At 53.4% G+C, this 22,583-nt stretch overlaps 1 protein-coding gene across 11 annotated transcripts in view; it reads left to right on the forward strand.

The window, feature by feature from the left end:
• Positions 1 to 22,583, forward strand: part of LOC121349953 (microtubule-actin cross-linking factor 1-like) — a 131,865-nt gene that overhangs the window by 100,139 nt on the left and 9,143 nt on the right. For 8 of the 11 annotated variants that reach the window (XM_041460832.1, XM_041460831.1, XM_041460833.1 and 5 more), the window contains 36 exons: positions 274 to 440; positions 1,397 to 1,556; positions 1,966 to 2,292; positions 2,968 to 3,052; positions 3,985 to 4,226; positions 4,310 to 4,516; positions 5,273 to 5,392; positions 6,477 to 6,584; positions 6,915 to 7,133; positions 7,685 to 7,888; positions 8,655 to 8,663; positions 9,877 to 10,108; positions 10,963 to 11,189; positions 12,448 to 12,570; positions 12,658 to 12,759; positions 13,129 to 13,230; positions 13,332 to 13,505; positions 13,601 to 13,756; positions 13,901 to 14,098; positions 14,424 to 14,552; positions 14,873 to 15,046; positions 15,754 to 15,909; positions 16,029 to 16,235; positions 16,345 to 16,464; positions 16,662 to 16,831; positions 16,949 to 17,108; positions 17,335 to 17,529; positions 18,139 to 18,267; positions 18,352 to 18,495; positions 18,608 to 18,796; positions 19,093 to 19,210; positions 19,693 to 19,856; positions 20,907 to 21,069; positions 21,170 to 21,324; positions 21,571 to 21,645; positions 22,348 to 22,365. In XM_041460832.1, the coding sequence (XP_041316766.1) occupies positions 274 to 440; positions 1,397 to 1,556; positions 1,966 to 2,292; positions 2,968 to 3,052; positions 3,985 to 4,226; positions 4,310 to 4,516; positions 5,273 to 5,392; positions 6,477 to 6,584; positions 6,915 to 7,133; positions 7,685 to 7,888; positions 8,655 to 8,663; positions 9,877 to 10,108; positions 10,963 to 11,189; positions 12,448 to 12,570; positions 12,658 to 12,759; positions 13,129 to 13,230; positions 13,332 to 13,505; positions 13,601 to 13,756; positions 13,901 to 14,098; positions 14,424 to 14,552; positions 14,873 to 15,046; positions 15,754 to 15,909; positions 16,029 to 16,235; positions 16,345 to 16,464; positions 16,662 to 16,831; positions 16,949 to 17,108; positions 17,335 to 17,529; positions 18,139 to 18,267; positions 18,352 to 18,495; positions 18,608 to 18,796; positions 19,093 to 19,210; positions 19,693 to 19,856; positions 20,907 to 21,069; positions 21,170 to 21,324; positions 21,571 to 21,645; positions 22,348 to 22,365 (5,628 nt within the window). The remainder of the gene's footprint in view (positions 1 to 273; positions 441 to 1,396; positions 1,557 to 1,965; positions 2,293 to 2,967; positions 3,053 to 3,984; positions 4,227 to 4,309; positions 4,517 to 5,272; positions 5,393 to 6,476; positions 6,585 to 6,914; positions 7,134 to 7,684; positions 7,889 to 8,654; positions 8,664 to 9,876; positions 10,109 to 10,962; positions 11,190 to 12,447; positions 12,571 to 12,657; positions 12,760 to 13,128; positions 13,231 to 13,331; positions 13,506 to 13,600; positions 13,757 to 13,900; positions 14,099 to 14,423; positions 14,553 to 14,872; positions 15,047 to 15,753; positions 15,910 to 16,028; positions 16,236 to 16,344; positions 16,465 to 16,661; positions 16,832 to 16,948; positions 17,109 to 17,334; positions 17,530 to 18,138; positions 18,268 to 18,351; positions 18,496 to 18,607; positions 18,797 to 19,092; positions 19,211 to 19,692; positions 19,857 to 20,906; positions 21,070 to 21,169; positions 21,325 to 21,570; positions 21,646 to 22,347; positions 22,366 to 22,583) is intronic. The other 3 variants (XM_041460837.1, XM_041460828.1, XM_041460830.1) reach the window with 1 other exon arrangement.

The following is a 22,583-nucleotide window of genomic DNA, read 5'->3' on the forward strand; positions in this document are numbered from 1 at the left end:
AGTTCAGTTGGCTGGCACCTACAATGATCACCCAGTCCAGCTGCTTGACCACTTCAGGGCCGCCCAAATCAAAGCATGTGATTATTATAATGTAATACAATATAACAATATAATATAGCTCTATAACTTTTTGAACTGGCTTTGAAGGCGGAGCCGTGCCCGGTACTGGCAGCACTTCTGAGCCACAATTAGAGATCTGACCTCTCCAAGGGCTGGATATGGTTCTGCTGCCCCAATCTGCTCACTTCCCCCCTTTCCTCTGCCTCCCCCAAGCTGCTCCAGCGCCTCCTGGACGACCGCAAAGCCACGGTGGAGATGATCCAGGCGGAGGGCGACCGGATCGCGCAGGCGGCCGAGCCCGCGGACCGCGACAAGATCGTGGGGCAGCTGGAGAGCCTGGCACGGCGCTGGGAAGGGCTGCTGGGCAGGGCAGCTGCCAGGTGAGAGCGCTGGGACCAGCTCGTGCCACGGGTCACAGTGCCCCAGAGCCTGGGGTGACAGCGTTCGGGAAGCTGGCGGAGATTTCGGTGCAGATACATCCTGGAAACAGCTGGAAAACATGAGGAATCAAAGGCTGGTGCTGATAGCAGTGGTTTACAATGGCAGGGAAGAGCTGAGATTAAATAATTTCCCTGCAGGGGAGGGATGTTATTTTTATTCCTGTAAGCTTTAACGTTTAGCAACATCCTGTTGACACCTTTATGCTGCCAGAATCTTGTTTATGAGTTACTTATTTCTACCTAAGCTGATGTTTGAGGTTATGAAGTCACTTTCTGAGGCCAGATTGGACCTTTCTCCATGTTTTCAGTCATTGCCAGCAAGCTGGACTATCCATCCAGGACTGTCCATCCAGGATTGTCTTTAACCAGAAGCTCTGAAAGACCAAGAGCCTGGCCACAAGCTGAGGGATCTCCAAGACAGTGATAGGGATGGAACAAATGGAACTAAATGATCTTCAAGGTCCTTTCCATCTCAAACTGTTTCATGAAAAGCTGCACAATGGGGAAGCCCTTCTGCTACCTTCACAGGGCAATAAACTAAAGGCACAGCTGCAGGAAAAGCTTATTTTGCAGTTCCTCCACATTGATTTTTATCTTTGCCATTGTAGCTTGCCTGACAATGGTGTCTCACCTTGCTCTGAACAGAGCTGCTTCTTCCAAATACCTGAAGCTGCTTCCCATGCCTGGCTCCAACTGCAAGCTGCTCCTTAGTGTTTTCACTGACTCTAAGAATCCCAGACTGGTTTGGGTTGGAGTGGACATGAAAAACCATCTTGTTCCAGCCCCCTGCTGCGAGCAGGGACACCTTCCCCCAGACCAGATCAGGTCGCTCAGGGCCGCATCCAACCTGGCCTCGAACAATTATTTCCTGCTAATTTTATGACTACTTTTTATAGGCAAAAGCAGCTGGAGGATATCTTGGTGCTGGCAAAGCAGTTCCATGAAACCACGGAGCCCGTGTCCGACTGGCTGTCGGTGACAGAGAAGAAACTGGCCAACTCTGAGCCCATTGGCACCCAGACTGCCAAAATCCAGCAGCAGATCAGCCGCCACAAGGTAGGACCTGTGCAGGAGGTGGTTGGAGCCAGGTCCTGCTTCAGTGGTTGTTTCCACCACAACCAGAGAGGTTTTTGGCACAAACAAGGACTGGAGGAGTTATCCAGGCTGTTTTATGTACAGAGAAGGCTGCAAGCCCTGACCCACCAGCGTGGGTAAACATTAAACTGGTATCCTTGCACCTCCCAGCAGATTTGGCTAGCAAAAACCATTCCCATTCATGTGTTTCTTTTTAATTTCCACTCAGTTTACCCATTCAGGGGTGGCTTTTATGTCTCCCATTTTTCAGTTACGCTCATTGCTGCGTTCCCCCTTTTACGTTGCGTTTATTTCATTTCCCTCATTCTCCACTCATTTATTTTTTTTTTCCCCACCCTTTCTGTTGTCCATTCTACCCTCCACCCTTCAGGCTCTCGAGGAAGAGATAGAGAGCCACTCCACCGACGTGTCTCGGGCGCTGGGGGTCGGGCAGTCGCTGTCCTCCCTGAGCTGTGCTGCTGAGCAGAGGCTGCTGGCAGAGAAATTAGAGGCTCTGCAGAGCCGCTACGGCGAGGTCCGCGAGCGGTGCGGCCGCAAGGCAGCACTGCTGGACCAGGCTCTGGCCAACGCCAGGATTTTTGGGGAGGAGGAGGTGGAAGTGCTCAACTGGCTGGCTGAGGTGGAGGACAAGCTGGGCTCAGTGTCCGTAAAGGATTACAAACGGGACGTCCTGCAGAAGCAGCATGCCGACCAGCTGGTATTTCCCCTTTTTTTTTTCTTTTCTTTTCTTTTCTTTCTTCCATGTTGTTTGTTTTGTTGCATTTTATCTGGTTTTGTTTATGTTTCTGGCCTGATTTTAATTTTGCGAAGCTCGCTGCGCTGCTGGGTCTGTCTGAGGCTTGGAGAGGAGTGTAAAGAGATTTCTTGTGTTGTAAACAACAGTTGTGGGCCCCCCACCCCAAAAAATGGGTTTCTCAAGGCGGGGGAACTTCAAATGGTTCATTTGATTTGTGAACAGTGTCTGAGCCAGCTTGGCCACCCTGTGCCTTCAGAAAGCTGGATGCTGTTTCCAAAACTGAGAGCTGGAAAAGTCTGGTGGGTTTTGGAGCTGGGCTGGCCACTGAGGAAGCTTCTGCATCCGCTCCCTGGGGCTGTGCAGGCTCTTTTCAAGAGTGAGGTTCTGTCTAATACAAGGGCGAGTCCTTTGGTGACACAGATCCAATGGGTTGGGTTGGGTTTGCTCTGAGATTTGGGCCTTTGAGTCCCAAAAATCCCAATAATTCCCATAGCAGGATGACTGGACAGTTTTCAGATGAGTTGTCCAGCCTGCCTGTGCTCAGTAGGGAAGTTCATGTTACCCACAGCATCTCTGGCTGGCAGGACACAGGGACCTGCCTGCAGCAGGATAACCCAAATTTGCCTTTTTCTTCAGGCTCTGAATGAGGAAATTGTGAACAGGAAGAAGAATGTGGACCAAGCCATTAGAAATGGACAAGCTCTCCTGAAGCAAACCACAGGTAACACAGAGGAGATCTTGGCACACTCTGGGAAATGTGGGGGGTCTGGGAATCCGTCCTCCACATGCTTTTCCTTGGGAAGTCCATGCTCTGTTGGGTGGAGGCTTTTCTCCCTCAGGTCTTCATTTCCTTTTGGAAACTCCCAGAGTAGCTGGTTTGCATCCAGACTTGCATGCTAAGCCACAAACACTCCAGCTTAGGATTTGCTTGGTCCCAAAATCCCAACCTCACAGCTTGGGGAGCAGATGATTCCCACTGCTGCTGTGGGGATGCTCAGTGCTGAGAGAGGCTTTTCTCACTGCAGCCAGCTGCTAAATCACATGGAAAAGAGGTTAAAAATACCCCCAGCCCTCTCCTAATACTGCTTTCCCAGACTGAGCAGTTGTGGCTGTTGCCACGTGGGTGTGAGTTTATGTTTATGAGTGGGAAGAGAGGTCGGGGCGCTGTGTTTCCTTCAGATGTGGTCTGCTCAGAGCAGATGTCCAGCCCTGTGTCCTTGTGGGAGCTGTGGAGCAGGAAGAGTGATTACAAAGGATTTGGCAGGCAGCTCTGTGTCCTCTTGGAAACAGCAGCGAGGGGTGAACTGACCCTTTTTTCTTGGAGCTGTGACACGTTGCTGAGAGCTGAGTTGGGGTGGCTTTGGGGCTTGTGATAAAACCAGGCTTTGCAGCACACTTCCATCCCATCCCATCCCATCCCATCCCATCCCATCCCATCCCATCCCATCCCATCCCAGGGATGAGGTGGATGTTCAGCTGGTGGAAGATGTCAACTCTTAGTAAAAACAGGCTGCATTAATACAAAGAAAAGCCAGGCTGGAATTCGCTGTTTAAAAGAGTGAAGGACAGAGAAAGTGGCTCCTGAAGCCTCCTGGGGTGGCTCCTTCAGCCCCCAGAGCCCAGCATCATTTTCCCCTTGCTGCTGTCCCGCAGGGGAGGAGGTGCTGCTGATCCAGGAGAAGCTGGATGGGATCAAGACCCGCTACTCCGACATCACCGCCGCCAGCTCCAAGGCCCTGCGCACGCTGGAGCAGGCCAGGCAGCTGGCCACCAAATTCCAGTCCACCCACGAGGAGCTCACTGGGTGGATGAGCAAGGTGGAGGAGGAGCTGGCTTCCAGCGGGGCACAATCCCCTGCTGGAGAGCAGATCCCCCAGTTCCAGCAGCGGCAAAAGGTGGGAGAGCCGAGCCTGGGTTGGGATGGTGCATTTGGGAGGAACTGGGAAGGACACAGATCATCCATGGGTGCCTTCCACAGGAGCTGAAGAAGGAGGTGATGGAGCACAGGCTCGTCCTGGACACGGTGAACGAGGTGAGCAGGGCTCTGCTGGAGCTGGTTCCCTGGAGAGCCCGGGAGGGGCTGGACAAGCTGGTGTCGGACACCAACGAGCGCTACAAGCTGGTCAGTGACACCATCAAGCAGAGGGTGGAGGAGATCGATGCTGCTATCCAGAGGTCTCAGCAGGTGAGGGAAAAACCCCTGCAGGGTTTGCTTGGGAGAGCAGGAGCGAGCAGCCAGGCACTGCTTGTCACACGGGGCCCTGGCAGTGGGAGGGATGGCAAGCACGGGCAGACAAAGGGCAAATCCCATCAGGAATGCCAAGGAATGGACCCAGCAGCAGTGTGGATTGATTTCATCAGGAATGCCAAGGAATGGACCCCCAGTGGCAGCAGGGATGGTGGCTGACCCGTCCTGGTGTGTGGTTTTGGGATGGGATAACTCTGGAGCAGCACTGTGTTGTCCTGCCTGTGAGCTTCTGCCTGCAGGGGTGGTGTAGATGGTGTGAAACTGGTGAGAGGTGTCTGTCAGAGCTGGGAAAACATCATTCCCTGCTGGGAGAGCACAGGGATTTGTTCCAGGCCAACAGTCCTCCCCAAAAAGGCTTGTCCTGCACAGACTGGAGTGCTGGGAATACCTGACCTCCCTCCATGGAGGAGCAAAGGAAATGCTCCTGTTTATAGAAATGTCCCTTTCCCTGCAGGCAGGGAGGGTGTAGGGGGAGGTGACTGCTCCAGCTTGCCCCAAAACCAGCTGCAGGAGCCACGAGGGCAGCGTGCAGTCAGAAAGCTGAGCCCCACCCCAGTGTCCCTTTCTCCACACACTGGGGTGAGGCGTTTGTCCCTGCTGGGTCCCTCTGTGATTCCCACTGTCCCCAGCTCCCCGTGTGCTCCACCCCTGCTGCCCAGCACTGACCAGTGCCCTTCCTCTCCCCTGTGCCAGTATGAGCAGGCAGCTGATGCAGAGCTGGCCTGGGTGGCTGAGACCAAGAGGAAGCTGATGGCTCTGGGTCCCATCCGCCTGGAGCAGGACCAGACAACGGCTCAGCTGCAGGTGCAGAAGGTCTGTGTGCACTCCCTGGTGGGTTCTGGGGGGTGGGCAGCAAGGAGGGATGGTCCAGTTTGGGTCATGGGATGCATTTTGGGGGAGCAGCTTTACCCTGAGGTGTGCAGTGCTGAGCTCAGAGCAGCAGGAGAGATACAACGCTTGTCCTTGAGATGTGAAAGGAAAAACAAACAAAGGAAAAAATTGCTGTAAATCATCCAAGTGCTGGGCTTCCCAAGGAAAAAGCTTCCTGTCTGTTCACAGGAGCCATTTAGGGCTTGATGGGTGCTTTGCTTTGGTCTCCCTTGGGAGAACTGCTCCCATGGAAGCCTTTCCTTGTGGCCACCAGAGCAAGCTCTGCCAGGGTCTCACCGGAGCTGGCAGCAGGAAGGGTTTAGAGAAATGTATATATTGATTAATGAGGGTGGTTTCCATTTGCTTTTTGCTCATTGTTCCCTGCAGTGAGGGACTCCACAGTTCCCTCCCGGCAGCCAGACGTGGAACAAAGAGGTGCTGGAGGGGTTGGTTTTTGGTTTTTTTTTTGTGTATCTTTGAGATGAGCTCATGCCTGAAAAGAACGTGCACTTGAAATAAACGGCCCTTTTCTTCCCTCTGCCTGGGCAATCAGAGCAGCACGCAGGCTTATTGGATTTAAAATTAAAGGAAAAAAAAAAAGGAAAATCAGACAGTGTTATAAGAGAGGGGGGATTGAACCATCGAGCATTAAGTTAAATTGAGCTCAGCTTCCCGCTGTTAATCTCGTGGACCTTGGGAATGGCAAAGTTATTGGTGGATGCAGCTCTGGAGAGCATCATTTTGTGGGATAACATTCACTAACAAATGGATGATGGAGCTTTTCCTCCACTGAGGACCTTGGATGGGGATTATACCTAATTTTAAGAGCTGTTTTCTGGTCTTTGAAAAGAGAGAGGTTGGTGTAGATGAGGAAAACAGGCAGGAATCTGCATTCCCAGCCAGATTTTCAGTTTGCCACAGGATACTTGCTCTGAGTTTTGCAGGGTCTCTTTGGCAGGAGGATGCTGTGGATGGGCTGGGGGGAGGCTGGGCTCGGCTCTGAGCTCTCCCCTTTCCCTTCCTGCAGGCGTTTTCCATCGACATCATCCGGCACAAAGACTCCATGGATGAGCTCTTCAGCCAGCGCAACGAGATCTTTGGCACCTGTGGTGAGGAACAAAAAGCTGTTCTCCAGGTGAGCCCCCTCTGCCATTTACTGCAACAGAGGGGTGAATCCTCAGCCCTTGCATGGGCTGAAGGAGTTTAAGATTACTCCATCTTCAGTAATGCCCACCAGTGCTAGCAGAAATCCCTTTACGTTTATGACTCTCCTTTATTGCCTGTTTTTATTGCAAGGTTTGGGGATGGGGAGGGGGAGATTCCCGAGGCTGCTTTAATTGGAATTACAACGTGGAAGGCCACCAAAGGCACCTCCTTCTCTTCCAGCTCTCAGCATGGAGCTGGCCCTTTTCCTGGGCCCTTTTGCATCCCTCCCCATAACTCTCCTCCCTGGTTTTTTTTTTAGGAGAAAACAGAGTCCCTGGTGCAGCAGTATGAGGCTGTGAGCCAGCTCAACTCGGAGCGCTACGCCCGCTTGGAGCGTGCCCAGGTCCTGGTCAACCAGTTTTGGGAGACCTACGAGGAGCTGAACCCATGGATTGAGGAGACCCAAGCCCTCATCTCCCAGCTGCCACCCCCAGCCATCGACCACGAGCAGCTCAAGCAGCAGCAGGATGACATGAGGGTAAGAGGATGCAGAGTTTGCACCTCTTGTCTGTCAACAGAGGGCAAGAGCACCTTTTTCTTCTCAATTTTTCTCCATTTTCCCCCTTTTCTGGTTTTTTTTGGTGGGGAGTTTGCTTGTGTAATGCAACAGCCACATGAAAATCTCTTGTTATGTTGGAGCGCTCCTTACCAAAATTCAGCTTGCTTCCAAGGAAACCTGGCTGCTTTTGGATCTCCTTCCTGCTCGTGGCAGGGAAAAAAAAAACCACTTTGTGCTTTTAGGGTAGAGACTGCAAAGCAGAAAATTCCCAGTGGGGTCCCCCGTGGAGCTGTGGGGAGGGTCAGAGGCTGGGGAAGGACCCATGCCAGGCACTGTGCCATAGCCATGTTGGGAAGAGCCGAGTGCCATGTGCTTGGCAGATGCTGGGGCAAGAAATCCAGGGTGTGAGTTCCTCCCAGATACCATCCCTGCTCTTGGAGTGCTGTTTGGAATAAATAGGCAGCGGCTCGCAGCAGATTTCTAAACAAATGTGGTTTTTTTTTTCTCCCCCCCTTCCCTCTATTCCCTAGCAACTGAGAGAGTCCATCGCTGAACACAAACCTCACATCGACAAGCTGCTGAAAATCGGGCCCCAGCTCAAGGACCTCAACCCCGAGGAAGGGGAGATGGTGCAGGAAAAATACTCCAGGGCTGAGGCTTTGTATGCCAAAATCAAGGAGGAGGTTTGCCAGCGGGCCCTGGCGCTGGATGAGGCATTCTCACAGTCCACCCAGGTATGCCAGGGAGGTGAATCTTCCTCTCACAGCCCCCTGGGAGAGCCACAGTGCTTTGGAATGTGGTTTTATTCCCCCTGTAAAAGCCCTTTATAAGGCATAACGTGGTCGGGCACCTCCAGGGTAGTTTCCTGCTGGCTGTGGGAGCAGAGGAGAAGGCGTTTGAGGCTCCACACAGTAAACAGGGTTGTAAATTTTTACGACCTCAGTAACGATGCTGGTTCAAAGGGGCTGCTCTGGCATCCACCCAAGGTTGGAAGGGCCCCTTGAAAGAGCTTGAAGAGATAATTTTCAGTTCTGATAAGCTGTGAGTGCAGTGAGCAGCCATGGGATGCTTTGTATGGGAGAGGTAACGGATGTCTCCAGGGTCTGGGCATCTCCTGAGGAGGTGGGTGAGTGCAGGAGGAGAAATGGGAAAGGAAGGACAGAGAATGGAGGTGGTAAAGTCCAGAAAAGGGGGTGAAGTGCTCCTGTTGCTGAGGGTTGATGACCCCCAGTTATGTTTCATTTCACCCCGTGTCACCGTAGCGCAGTTGGTTTCTGTCACGTCCTGGGTGTTTATTTTCTTAATTCCTGTATTGTGTAGTCACTTCTCTCGGTTTGCACTTGTATTAACTCCGAGTTTTTCCCCCCCCTCCACATTCCCCTCCCCTCTCATCTCTCACTCCCACTGTGGAATGTGTTGTCTGTGTGTGTTGCTGCCTGTGCCCGTCCTCCCCACATGGTCCCATTTCATTCTTGTGTTGACTGCGCCCCACCATTGCAGATTTCGGAGGTAAGCGAGTCCCCCCTCCACAGATGTCCATTTACCCTCCCTGGCCTGATTCTATCTGACACCCAGACTTTCATTTCTGGTCCGTGCACAGCTCAGCAGAACTCGCTTCAAATTTAACGCCGGGGGTGGGGCTGGAAGCACATTTTTTTGGGATGGCTTTGGTTGCGTTGCTGCCTGCTCTCAGCTTCCGCTGGGAATGCTTCCTGCAGGGCAGAGGTTTTGCTTTTGGAAGGGCTCACACTGCTCCAGCTGGATGTGCTGGCTTGCTCCTGCTTCTTGGCTGAGCCAGCCTGTCCTGATCAACTTTGCACCGAGAGCCCCAGCCCCTCTCTGCTGGGATTTAATGGGCACCTGCACCGGTGTGTTCCCAGTAGGAACTGGAGAGGGACAACAGCAGCCCCAGTGCTGAGGTGTCCTTCCCACCAGCAGAGACAGTTTGGGATCTTTAAGGCCAAAGTTGACTTCTCTCTCAAAAAAAACAACAATAAACCCTGCTAGACCCCCCTCCCTCCCTCACTCCTGGCTTTCTGGTTCTGCTTTTGAGGCCGCAGCTCCTCCCCACCCGCATGCAGCTCCTGCTGACCCTAAAAACTGGGATGGGTTTCCACTGGCCTTGCAGCACGTGGAGATTCCCATCAGCACCAAACACAGGCACTTTTCCAGCAGCATTTTTTGCCTGGGTGTTCCCTCAACCAGCACTGAGGTTTTGTGCCCAGACACCGAAACAGAGACAGCAGCAAAAAAAGTGAATTTTTAGGGCGCCGCCGTGTTTGGGTCGCAGTGTGCGTGGGTGCTCTGTGGGCTCTGCTGGAGCAGGGCAGGTGTGAGCAGGAGGCTGCAGGGGTGTCCTTGCTGCTGCAGAGTGTCCTTGCTGCTGCAGGGGTGCCGTTGCTGCTGCAGGGGTGTCCTTGCTGCTGCAGGGGTGTCCTTGCTGCTGCAGAGTGTCCTTGCTGCTGCAGGGGTGCCGTTGCTGCTGCAGGGGTGTCCTTGCTGCTGCAGGGGTGTCCTTACTGCTGCAGGGGTGTCCTTGCTGCTGCAGGGGTGTCCTTACTGCTGCAGAGGTGTCCTTGCTGCTGCAGGGGTGCCCTTGCTGCCGTCCTTGTCCGTCCCCACTCCGAGGCGGCGCAGCGCTCGGGGCCGTGGCTCACGCTGGCAGCTCTGTGGTGTCACCTTGTCCCCTCCCTCCTGCCCTAATGGCTCTGCTCCTCTCCAGTTCCACGACAAGATCGAGCCCATGCTGGAGACCCTGGAGAGCCTCTCCTCCCGCCTGCGGCTGCCGCCCCTGATCCCCGCCGAGGTCGACAAGATCCGGGAGTGCATCAGCGAGAACAAAAACTCCACGGTGGAGCTGGAGAAGCTGCAGCCCTCCTTCGAGGCCCTCAAACGTCGTGGGGAGGAGCTGATCGCCCGCTCCCAGGGAGCAGATAAGGACCTGGCAGCCAAAGGTAGCTCTGGGTGGATTTAAGCACTCAACTTCTCCCCAAACCGTGGCTCCATCACTGCTGGCGAGGATTTGGTGTCACAGGGGGGGTGTGTTTTGGAGGTTCTCCTGGTTTTAGGAGGAAGGATGAGTCTTCTGGATGGATTTGGGAGGTTCTTCTAGACTTAGGACCAAGGTTGAGTCCTCTGTATGGATTTGGGAGGTTCTCCTGGCTTTAGGACCAAGGATGAGTGGGATGGATGGATGGATGGATGGATGGATGGATGGATGGATGGATGGATGGATGGATGGATGGATGGATGGAGGGATGGATGGATGGATGGATGGATGGATGGATGGATGGATGGATGGATGGAGAGACCTGCTTCCATCTGGAACAGACAGGGTGCCATCAGTCAGAAGAGAAAAGAAGCATTTGTGGCTTCTCAGCCCAGCTGGCCTCTTGTTGGTGGCCCCTGGGACAGGATTTGTTGATGTTGCTTCAGCATCTAATGGAGGGGAGGGACATCCCCCAGCACAAAAAGCTCGTCAGCACCATTGGCACTAATTGGCACCTTCCTTGGCAGATCAACAGGCAGCTCATGCACTGAGTGAGCAGGGACTTCATGCTAGAAGTGGCCAGAACAGAGGTTTGTTGGAGGGAGAGTGTGTGGGCAAATTTGCCCCGAGCTTGCACATAAATAAAGGCTTTTCTGCAAGCTGGAGTTTCTCACGTCCCCCTGAATTAATGCTCTGATAGCCCTGGCCATCTTTATTCCCCTCTGGATATTCTGTTGGTTGTTGCTGAGTATTTTCAAAATGCTCTTGCATTTTCAGAAGGTTTCCTTCTTCACTGGACACTTTAATTTCCTTCCACAGTCATCCAGGACAAGTTGGATCAGATGGTTTTCTTCTGGGAAGACATCAAAGCTCGGACCGAGGAACGGGAGATGAAGTTCCTTGATGTCCTGGAGCTTGCAGAGAAGTTCTGGTGCGACATGGCAGCGCTCCTGACAACCATCAAGGACACCCAGGACATTGTCCACGACCTGGAGAGCCCGGGCATTGACCCCTCCATCATCAAGCAGCAGGTGGAAGCAGCAGAGGTGAGGCCCGTGGGGCTGTTCCTCAGTCTGGAGCTTGTCTGCCCTCAGCTTATCTGCTGAATTGAGAAGATCTTAGCTCATGACTGTGGCCAGAGGTAAATCAGTTTTGTGGGTGGTCAGTCAGATTATGAAGAGTTATTTCCATTGCAGTTTGGAGCTGCAAGGAAAAAAACCAGAAGTGAATTTTGCATATCCTTCACCTTAAATCACATTATCTGCTGCTGTTTTGGGAAGCACACGGAGCTCTGTGTGGTCAGAGCTCTGTGCCCACTTGCTTGGAGTGATGTGGAAGCTTGCAGGGCTCTGCTCCCAACCCAAGCCAGAGGCTGGCTGGCCTGGGAAGAGTATATTTAGATTTTGGTCAGACCAGAGATAAGTGTTTGGATTTGTGTGTTGCTGGTTGCTTCAAGTAAGTGGCAAAATCCACTTCAGGTGGATTTGAATTGACTCAGGCCTTGAGGAGCAGAAATGTTTCTTTATGCTTTGCTAAGTTTAGCCTTGCTGCTGCCTTTTCATAACCATTCCGACTCTGGTTTGTACCTTTTGAACCTCAAAATCCTCACTCCTGTATTGACAAAACGCTCCTGTAAACACACATCTCCTGTAAACAACATCTTCAGCCAGGACAGTTCAGGCTCGCAGCTAAATACAGATGTTCTTATTTTAGTCCCAGAGGTGGGAGCAGAGCAGGGTGGTGCTGGTGACAAAAGTGGCCACCTGCTCTCTGTTGTGGAAGGGGCTGACAGCTGCTCTGTGAGCCAGGGAGAGTTAGCTGAAGAAGGAGCTGATAAGGTTCACGTTTACCCCTGCAAGGAATTCTGCCGAGGTCGTTGACATGGAAACTGAGAAGAAGGAAAAGATAAACCAAAGAAACCTGCAGTTGGATGTTAGCTGAAAACAGTGGTGGGAGACTGCTCTGTACCAATGAACACTGTGTTGATCTGTTGTAACCAATGAGTAAAGCATAAACTTTGTGGGAAGGTATAAAAGACAGCATGCTGTTACAATCAAGATTTGGGAATCTTAAAACAAAGAGAGATGAGAGGAGCCTTCTGAAATTGTATAAATTTCAGGATTTGTTATTTCCAGAATTGTTCTGTGCGACCATCTCAGCAGCAGCACTCTGCTCTCGGGGTTTGGAGTTGGGCTGTTGGCCAAGGTGCAGGGCAGTGGAGCAGGAAAGACCCTCCTGTTCATGGAGCAATTTTGGAGGAGGGTTTGATCATAAAGGTTTTTCTCTGTGGCTGTGCCTCTGCAGACTATCAAGGAGGAGACAGACGGGTTGCACGAAGAGCTGGAGTTCATCCGCCTCCTCGGGACTGATCTGATCTTTGCTTGTGGTGAGACTGAGAAGCCAGAAGTGAAAAAGAGCATTGATGAGGTAGGGAGAGCTTCTCCTCCAGGTAAAATCAGGTGGGAGCAAGTGGGAGCTCTGGTTGAGGAGCCTAACGAGTTTTGTGTTGCACAGATGAACAACGCGTGGGAAAACCTAAACAAAACATGGAAGGAGAGGCTGGAGAAGCTGGAGGAAGCCATGCAGTCAGCTGTGCAGTACCAAGATACACTCCAAGTAAGAGGCAGGGCTGCTGGTGTAGAGTGGCTGGGCCTTGGGAGCACCACTGTGAGCTCTCTCCCTGGAGCTGTGCTGGGATTTGCACTTCCTTAAATCAGGAATCATCTCCTGGGAGAGTGTCTGCAGGCTCTGAGGGAGCCTGAGCTCAACCAGAGGAGGAGCAGATATTTGACTGCATTGGTCATCCCAAAGCTTGATTCCTGCTCAGAGCAGCAGGATGAGGGAAGGCAAGAGGGAGCTGGACAGACAGAGCTGCCCTGACCTATGAGTTTCATGGCTGTGGGGTGGTGAAAGGACCACCTTCATCCCCTGACCAGCTTCAAGGGGAACACTGCCATTCCCTCACCTTGTCCTTGCTCCTCCCAGGCCATGTTTGACTGGCTGGACAACGCTGTGATCAAACTGTGCAACATGTCCCCTGTGGGCACCGACCTCAGCACGGTCAAGGAGCAGATGAACGAGATGAAGGTAACCTGGGAGGGGAGGGACCGGTTCTGCAGCGCTGCTTCTCCTCACTCAGCTCCAGTGATTCACTCTGCTTCTGGTTTCTGTCCTGCTTGTCTTGGCAGGAGTTTAAAATGGAGGTTTACCAGCAGCAGATTGAGATGGAAAAGCTTAATCACCAAGGTGAACTGATGCTAAAAAAGGCTACGGATGAGACAGACAGAGACATCATCAAGGAGCCACTGACTGAGCTCAAACATCTCTGGGAGAACTTGGGCGAGAAAATTGCTCACAGACAGGTAGAGTGAACACCTGGGGCTGACACAGGATGAAATTGGCTGTGGTGCTCCCCAACCCTTTAAAACTCCTCTTTTCCATCCCTGTCCTTGCCCAGCACAAGCTGGAAGCCGCCCTGCTGGCACTGGGCCAGTTCCAGCACGCCCTGGCAGAGCTGATGGCCTGGCTGACCCACACTGAGGAGCTGCTGGATGCCCAAAAACCCATCAATGGGGACCCAAAAGTCATCGAGGTCGAACTTGCAAAGCACCATGTGAGTCTTTTCCCCCTCCAGATACATTTTTAGCCCATTCCCGTGGCAGGACTCAGTTTCTCATGAAGGGTTTGAGCTGTTTTGCTCCCTAGGAGCAGGCAAGGTGTTTAGAAGAGGTGTCCAACTTTTGCCCACCTCATTCAGGTGCTGAAGAATGATGTCCTGGCCCACCAAGCAACTGTGGAGACAGTGAACAAAGCAGGGAACGAGCTGCTGGAGTCGAGTGCAGGGGACGACGCCAGCAGCCTGCGGAACCGCCTGGAGAAGCTGAATTCCTGCTGGGAATCAGTGCTGCAGAAAACAGAGGAGAGGGAGCAGCAGCTGCAGTCCACGCTCCAGCAGGTCAGCAAGAGGCTTTGGGAATACCCCCGCTGTGCTGTGGGTGCCACTTTTGTTTTTAGGGAGAAATAAAAGGAGGAAAAGAGTTGGGGAGACACTGGGAATTTTTAATGGAAGTTTTTCTGCAGCTCCTGTGGTTCAGAAGTGCAGTGGGGACCAGGCACACCTGTGGGTTGTGGGCACACCAGGTCTCACCCTCCTGAACACGCTGGCACATCCAGCTCTGCCTCTTTATCTGCTTTCAAAGCAAACACAGCGTTACCCCTGGCAGATGATCAATGGTGGCTGATGTCATCTGATCCGGGGCCGATTCTCTGTTCCCCAACAGGCTCAGGGTTTCCATGGTGAGATTGAAGACTTCCTCCTGTGGCTAACGAGGATGGAGAGCCAATTGTCAGCATCAAAACCCACAGGAGGTCTGCCAGAAACTGCCCGGGAACAGCTCAATGCCCACATGGTAATTTCTCAGGAGAGATCTTTTTCTTTTTTTTTTTTAATGCTTTTAATTCAGCAAGTTCCTGTCAAATATCACCATCAAAACTTCTCCTTTCTGTGTGTGATGGGGAGAACAGGCTGCTCTGGTCTCCTCTTACAGATCATTTTGCTCTTGATGCCTGGAACAACCATCAGGATGCTTTAACCACCTTTCCTCAGCTCAAAGTGTCGCTCTGCTGTCACTTCCCAACCTCATGTTCCCATCACCTGCAGCCTTGCAGCACGACGTGTTCCCTCTCTGAGCTTTTCTCTGCCTAACCCTTGGCTGGTGGCTCTTTGCAGGAGCTGTACAGCCAGCTCAAAGCCAAGGAGGATGTCTACAGCCAGCTGCTGGCCAAGGGGAGGCTGATGCTGCTCAACCGCGACGACTCCGGCTCCAGCTCGAAGACAGAGCAGAGCGTGGCCCTGCTGGAGCAGAAATGGTGTCTGGTCAGCACCAAGATGGAGGAGAGAAAGGTAACACTGGGGGAAAAATGCATCCAGCCTTGCCCCATGGTCTGACAGCAGCTGCTCCCTGTTTTCCCACACAAAGTTGGGGTTTGGGGTTTTTTAATCCGTCTCCCTTGGCTGTAAAGGTTGAGTCTGTTTCTCAGGTGGTGCTGAGTGTCAGGCTGTTGGCGTGAGGTTTTTTTTTGTAATCATCAGAATTGGTTGAATCACACAGAAAATGAGGGTGAAATGGCGTTTTGGGTTAATTCAGGGAGGTGGGAAGAAGCCTCCTGCAGCTCTCAAAGGCAGGCTTTGTTGGTCAAGCCAAACCCTCCTCCGAGCTGACTCCATCCTCAGCTTTTGGCTGGGGATGAGATAAAACAAGGGCCGTGGTGGCCTGGGCCCAGAATAAATTTGCAGCTGCTGCCACCAGAACCTCATCCCCCATGCACCCAGCCCTGTCCCCACGGAGATCCCTTTCCCAGGAAGCTGAGGGTGACGCAGCTGCTCGTGTGCTGAGGAAGGGCTCCTCTTTCAGGGACCATTCTTGTTTGGAGAGAAAGCCTTGCCTTTCACTGCAGCCCCCTCCCCTTGGCACAGCAGTGGCGTTCCCGGGCTGGGGTGATGAGGTTCCTGTTGCAGGGACACAAAGGCTGCCTCTGTCTGCAGATCAGAGCTCTCACTCTCCGTGTTGTGCTTTTTTCCTCTCTTTCTCTCCCTCCCCGCTGCCACAGGCGAAGCTGGAGGAGGCATTGGCCCTGGCCACGGACTTCCAGAACTCCCTCCAGGATTTCATCAACTGGCTGACCCTGGCTGAGCAGAGCCTGAACATTGCACCACCCCCCAGCCTCATCCTCGCCGCAGTGCTGGCCCAGATCGACGAGCACAAGGTACCCAAGGGCTCCATCCCCGGGGTGGAGGCAGCCAGGGTGGCTCCTCACCTCTCCTGTGGCTTCTGGAGGTCGCATCCATCTCCTCTGACACGTGGGACACCCTTTGCTCTTGGCAGGTGTTCGCCAACGAGGTGAACGCGCACCGGGATCGCATCATCGAGCTGGATCAGACTGGGAACCAGCTGAAGTTCCTCAGCCAGAAGCAGGACGTGGTGCTGATCAAGAACCTGCTGGTCAGCGTCCAGTCCCGCTGGGAGAAGGTGGTGCAGCGCTCAGTGGAGCGGGGACGGGCTCTGGATGATGCCAGGAAGAGAGCCAAGCAGGTGAGGGGCGTGGGACCCCAAGGAAGGACCAGCAGGAGGTCCCAGGAGCACAGAGGGACTGGGGACACCACCAGTGTGAAGTTTCAGGCTTGCTCGTGTTGCCTTGCAGTTCCACGAAGCCTGGAAGAAGCTGATTGATTGGCTGGAGGATGCAGAGAATCACCTGGACTCAGAGCTGGAGATCTCCAATGATCCTGACAAAATCAAGCTCCAGCTCTCCAAACACAAGGTGAAGCTCTGCCAAAGCCAGGCTGGTGCTGGACCTGGGGTGGAAGGGGCTCTGTTGGGAGGGTGAGCAGGGCAATGTCTCCTCTGTCAGGACAGGAGAAAAGCATGTCCATGCCTCCCATTGCCATGGAAATCTGGGAATCCTCACAGCCAAGGCCAGGCTTTCTGAAGCAGTTTTGTTTCCTCTCCATTTCCCAGGAATTCCAGAAGACTCTGGGTGGGAAACAGCCTGTGTATGACACCACCATCAGGACAGGCAGAGCCCTCAAAGAAAAAGCCTTGCTTCCAGATGACACTCAAAAGCTGGACAATTTGCTGGGAGAAGTCCGGGATAAGTGGGACACGGTGTGTGGAAAATCCGTGGAAAGGTGAGCCCAGCCCCAAGGCTGCACCAGCAGTGCCACGGGGTGGATGTGGGGTCGCTGGGATGTGACAAAAGGAGGTGAGTTTGCTCATGGGAGTTCTCTGGGATGTTTGTTTTCCAGGCAGCACAAGCTGGAGGAGGCCCTTCTGTTCTCTGGGCAGTTCATGGATGCGCTGCAGGCTCTGGTGGACTGGCTCTACAAGGTGGAACCCCAGTTAGCTGAGGACCAGCCTGTCCACGGCGACCTCGATCTGGTCATGAACCTGATGGATGCTCACAAGGTGAGAGCACCTTTCCCCAGCTCTTCTCTGAGTCCTGAGTGGGGCTTGTCCTCCCCAAGAGCCAAAGAACAGGCGCAGAGTTGGTGCTTTGCTGCTCGTCGTGCTTTCCTGCAGCGGATAAAGAGGGGGAAAAACAGAAAAAAAACGGGGAGAACTTCCACATTACTGGGAATGTGACAGGAGTGGAGCTGCCTGGCCTTGCTGAGCTCCTGCTGTGTCCATCCAGGTGTTCCAGAAGGAGCTGGGGAAGCGCACGGGGACGGTGCAGGTGCTGAAGCGCTCGGGCCGGGAGCTCATCGACAACAGCCGGGACGACACCACCTGGGTGAAGGTGCAGCTGCAGGAGCTGAGCAACCGCTGGGACACGGTGTGCAAGCTGTCTGTGTCCAAGCAAACCCGCCTGGAACAGGCCCTCAAGCAGGTGAGGAGAAAAACCGTGGCTGGAAACTTTCTTGGGGTGCTTTGCTGGGCTCCGGGAAGAGGTTTTGCCTCCTCCAGGCAGGACACGCCAGCCCTGCAGAAGCAGTGGGGTGGTATCAGGATGTTACTGATTGGTTTTCCTAAAAAAATGAGCAAAAGGCTGGTTTGAAAAGGGAGGATGGAAAGATCTCACTGATGTGCACAGCAGTGGTCAGACAGGCCAGGCTGGTGTTTGCCAGTGTCCAGAGAGACTCGACTGGAGCTAAAAAAATGAAAAAAAAACCAACCAAAAAGGTCAAAGGCTCTTAAGCAGCTTTTACTTCAAGTAGGCAATTTACAGAATAAACTACCCAGGTGCCAAATTGCTCAGGATACAGCACTTGTGCTGTTCTAAAAAACATTTCCTTCTTCAGTGCAGCTGATGCCGAGGGGAGGGAGGTGCCAGAGTTCTGCAGGACCCGGCAGCCCAAACCCCAGCCCCAAACAGGGCTTTTCCCCCTTTTTATGTATTTTTAAAGCCCTTTTCAGCCCTCCAGCTGCCAGGAGTGAATGCAGCAGGCTGTTTGGGGTGGAGGAGGGCTGACAAAAGGCTGTGCTGTGGTTGCTGCAGGCTGAGGAGTTCAGGACAGCCGTGCACATGCTGCTGGAGTGGCTCTCGGAAGCGGAGCAGTCGCTGCGTTTTCGGGGAGCGCTGCCCGACGACGCCGAGGCCCTGCAGGCCCTCATCGATGCCCACAAGGTAAGGGGGAGCTCCAAAACACAACCCAGGGCAAGTTTAGAGCCGGGGAGGGGGGTGGAATATCAACAAATAATTCCTTTGCAGGAGTTCATGAAGAAGGTGGAGGAGAAGAGGGTGGACGTGAACGCGGCCGTGGGGATGGGCGAGGTCATCCTGGGCGCCTGCCACCCCGACTGCATCACCACCATCAAGCACTGGATCACCATCATCCGAGCCAGGTTCGAGGAGGTGAGTCCTGCAGGGTTAGTTCCAGGCTGGTGGTGGTTCCGGGGATGGCCACGGAGTGCTGGATCCTGCTCCAGGTTTCCCACGCTGAGTGGTCACCCCGTGTTTCCAACAGGTTCTGACGTGGGCAAAGCAGCACCAGCAGAGGCTGGAGTCGGCCCTTTCCGAGCTGGTGGCCAATGCAGAGCTTCTGGAGGAGCTCCTGGCGTGGATCCAGTGGGCTGAGACCACCCTGATCCAGCGGGACCAGGACCCCATGCCCCAGAATATTGATCAGGTCAAAGCGCTCATCTCCGAGCACCAGGTGAGCCCTGAGCTGAGCTCAGGAGAGGGGCAGGGGAGGGAGGCTTCCCCTGGCTCCCTGGGTGGAGGAGGCACTGCCTTCTCCTGGAATTCCCTATTCCCAACTGGAGCAAAACCAGCCTAGGGATGATCTGGCAAATCCAAGCCAGCCCTGAGCAGCAGCTCAGCCACAATCCCCAGTCGCTGGTGCTTGATGCTCACCTCCCTCTACAGGCCTGGCATGACCCAGTGAGGCTGGAAAGCAAAAAAGGCTGAAATCACAAAGGTTTTTTTTTCTCCTTTCTGTGTTTGTGACAGTCCTTTATGGAGGAGATGACACGGAAACAGCCGGACGTGGACCGGGTGACGAAAACTTACAAAAGAAAAGCGACTGAGCCTCCCCACGGGCCCTTCATCGACAAATCCCGCAGCAACAGTGAGTCTGCTTTGGGTCCTGGGATGGCAGGAAATGAAATTCCTAGGAAGATAATTAGCTTTGATTATCAATTAACGAGGCATCCTGCGCTAACAGCCACCAGGAAGGCGGCTGAGCCTCCTCAGGAGGGGAGAATCCAGGTGACATTTCCCAAAACAGCCGTGCTGGGTGTGCTGTTCCTGGGGGTGCTTGGGCCAGCACTGCTCCCCTCTCTCTCTCTCTGTCTCTCTCTCTCTGCAGTTGCTTTGGGATGAAGTTTTGGGGTCTTTTTATGTGGTTTCTTGAAGCCAGAGGCCAGTGTGGATTCCTGAGTGCTGGGGGTGTGGGTGTAGAGCTGTCTGTCACCCTGTCCTCCTACCTGGGGACAGCATCCAGCAAGGCTGTGGGAGGTTTTCCCTCCCAAAAAAACCAAAACACGTTTCACTGCTGCTCTTCAGACTCCATGAACAGCACCTCAAACAATTCCTCTCCCTTTTTTCCAGGGAAATGCCTGGGGCAGGCTGCTCCCCCCAGCATGCCCATTATCTCCCAGTCAGAAACGAAGAATCCCAGGATAAACCAGCTCTCAGCACGCTGGCAGCAGGTCTGGCTGCTGGCCCTGGAGAGGCAGAGGAAGCTCAACGATGCCCTGGACAGGCTGGAGGAGGTAACAGCCCCTGGCTGCTCTGGGCAGGGTGGGAGTTGGGATTTCATCCCCAGGGAGGTGCAAGAAGCATTTTAAATCAGTGTTGCCTCAGCTCTTACAGACAGTTCCTGCTGCCTTTTCAGAAATCAAATATTCCTGAAATATTAAGGCTAAAAACCTTTCGGTAATTATGTAATTAAATGCACATTAACCAGCTTTGTGCCCCTGTATTTGGTATCTGTAGAGTTAATGACAGCCAGGCCCTGCTTTCCTCCTAGTAATTAGTTTAACAATTACTGTCTCTATTTTATCCAACCATCTAATGTCATTTTTGTTTTTATTTATGCTTAACAAAGCAGCTATGCCCAGAAGTGAGTGGTTTTTTTTTTGTTTTCTGTTGCTTTTGCTGTAGGTCAGTTCAGTTCCTTCGTATCCATGTTTTTTCTTTGTTGCTTTTCACCCCAAGAATGTTTAGAAAGAGACAAAAAAAAAAAAAAAACCCCTTAAAATTGTTGTCTTACCTTGGTGTGAGCTGCTTGAGCTGGTGGGGTCCTTTTGGGGTGGGGAGATAAGAAGGGTTTTAAATTGGAGGGGACTTGTAGAGCTGGAAAATGAGCAAGAAATCCCTTCTTGGCTGCTCAGAGGGAAAGGGAGAGGGGAGATCCGTGCCCAGATTGATGCTGGCAGTGGGAATTCCTCCCTGGCAAGTCCCTGGGGTGAGGAAACCTCCCCAGAAGGCCGAGCAGACGGGGTGTGTGTGTGTCTGTGTGCCTGTAGCTGATCTTCCCTGCCTGTGTGTCCCCACAGCAGCGTGGGCAGCGCTGCATCCCGAGCTCCTGGGATGCACAATCCACGTGCTGGCTGTCGGCTCCGCTCTGTGTCCTGTGCTGGGAATTCACTTTGGGCAAACCCTCAGTGGGAATTGTCTGGAAAAATCCAGATAAAGCTTCCCAGGAGGGCGGGCAGGGAGCGGTGGCGCCGGGAGCTCACCCGAAGGCGTTTTGGGGTGGATCTGTGAGTGCTGCTCCTTTGGGATTTCCCCCACTGACTCTCCCTGGCTTTTCCTTCCAGTTGAAGGAGTTTGCAAACTTCGACTTCGACGTCTGGAGGAAGAAGTACATGCGCTGGATGAACCACAAGAAATCCCGGGTGATGGATTTCTTCCGGCGCATCGACAAGGACCAGGACGGGAAAATCACGCGGCAGGAATTCATCGACGGCATCCTGGCTTCCAGTGAGTCCCTGGAGCAAAACAGCCTCGCTGCTCCTGCATGCCTCTTTGTGAAGGAGCATGCCTCTTTGTGATTGAGGAGCTCATTTCCTTCTCCTTGCAGAATTCCCCACCACCAAGCTGGAGATGACGGCGGTGGCCGATATCTTTGACCGCGACGGTGACGGCTACATCGACTACTACGAGTTTGTGGCTGCCCTCCATCCCAACAAGGATGCCTACAGACCCACCACTGATGCTGACAAGATCGAGGATGAGGTGAAGCACCAAAAAAAGGGGGTGCTCAGCAGGGTTGGGGGGCGGTTCAGGCTGCGGGTTGGCAGCGGGGAAGAGAAAAATCCAATTAAAAGAGGATTTTGGTGGTGCTGAGCCAAGTTAATTGGTTGGAACTGAGCGTGTTTTAGAAGGAAAGGCTGCTTGGGGCTGTTTTATCAGAGCAGTGGTTTGCACTGGGGGAGCCTCCCAAAAATCCTGCTTCCTCACCTCTCGTGTTGGTGGTGGCAGGTCACCAGGCAAGTGGCCCAGTGCAAGTGTGCCAAGAGATTCCAGGTGGAGCAGATCGGCGAGAACAAATACAGGGTAAGGCAGAGGGGGATGGAAACCTCCCCCAAATCCTCCTCCCCATTCCCACCCGAGGGAGGGGGCATCACCCAGCTTGGCACAGGGTGGGGGACCCGGGCTGAGGCAGAGACCTCGTCCCCTGGCGCTGGTGGAGGTGGCTGGGATGTGTTTTCCCAGCTCCATCCTTGGCCCCAGGGCGTTCCCTGGGTTGGGAGAACATAAAAGTGTCCCTGTTCTGGGGCAGGCAGCCCGGGGGCCCCGTGAAACGCCGCATTCACTCGGCCGGAGCCGCCCTTGAAGTTTCCCTCCTGGATGAGTGTTCCTTGTGCCTGTGTTTTTCTTAGCTCGCTCCCGAAGAAGGGAGAATAATTTCCTGACAGGATCTCTTTGTAACGAGCTGCTGGTTGTGTTTCAAACCCTTCACCGAGGGCAGAATTCCCATTTTCCTGCCCCAGCTGGGTTTGGGGTTGATGTTCCAGCTGGGAGGAGCTGATCCCCCTCCAGCAGCCCCAAGCTCCCAGAGCTTCTCCTTCCCCCCAAATAGCCCAAACCCCCCCCCAGATTTCTAACTCCTGCAGTTAACAGATTTCATGATTATTGCACTGTTAATCCCATAAATGTTTTTCTTGTTTTTCTTGTTTTTCTTTCCCCTCCTCTTCCTCTGGACTTTCCTCCCCTCTCCCCCTTCCCTCTCCCCACACAACTCCTCTCCCTCCATAGTTCTTCCTCGGCAATCAGGTACAGTTTACCTTGTGGTGCTGTCTCTCTCACCTCTGGGATTTATTTTTTTTTAACCACCGTAGCTCTGTGTGTTGTGATGCTGCTCTGTCCTGTGGTGCTGTGGGAGGATGTGATCTGGGAGCTCTGCTCAGCAGAGCCTGGTACAGAGGAGTGCCACCCCCCTAAAAAAAAGAAAAAAAAAAATTGGGCAGAAAAAAGGGAAAAAATTGGATGGA

Source organism: Pyrgilauda ruficollis, unplaced genomic scaffold (assembly GCF_017590135.1).
Source record: "Pyrgilauda ruficollis isolate IOZ18807 unplaced genomic scaffold, ASM1759013v1 scaffold149, whole genome shotgun sequence".
In the NCBI taxonomy this organism is placed as follows: domain Eukaryota; kingdom Metazoa; phylum Chordata; class Aves; order Passeriformes; family Passeridae; genus Pyrgilauda; species Pyrgilauda ruficollis.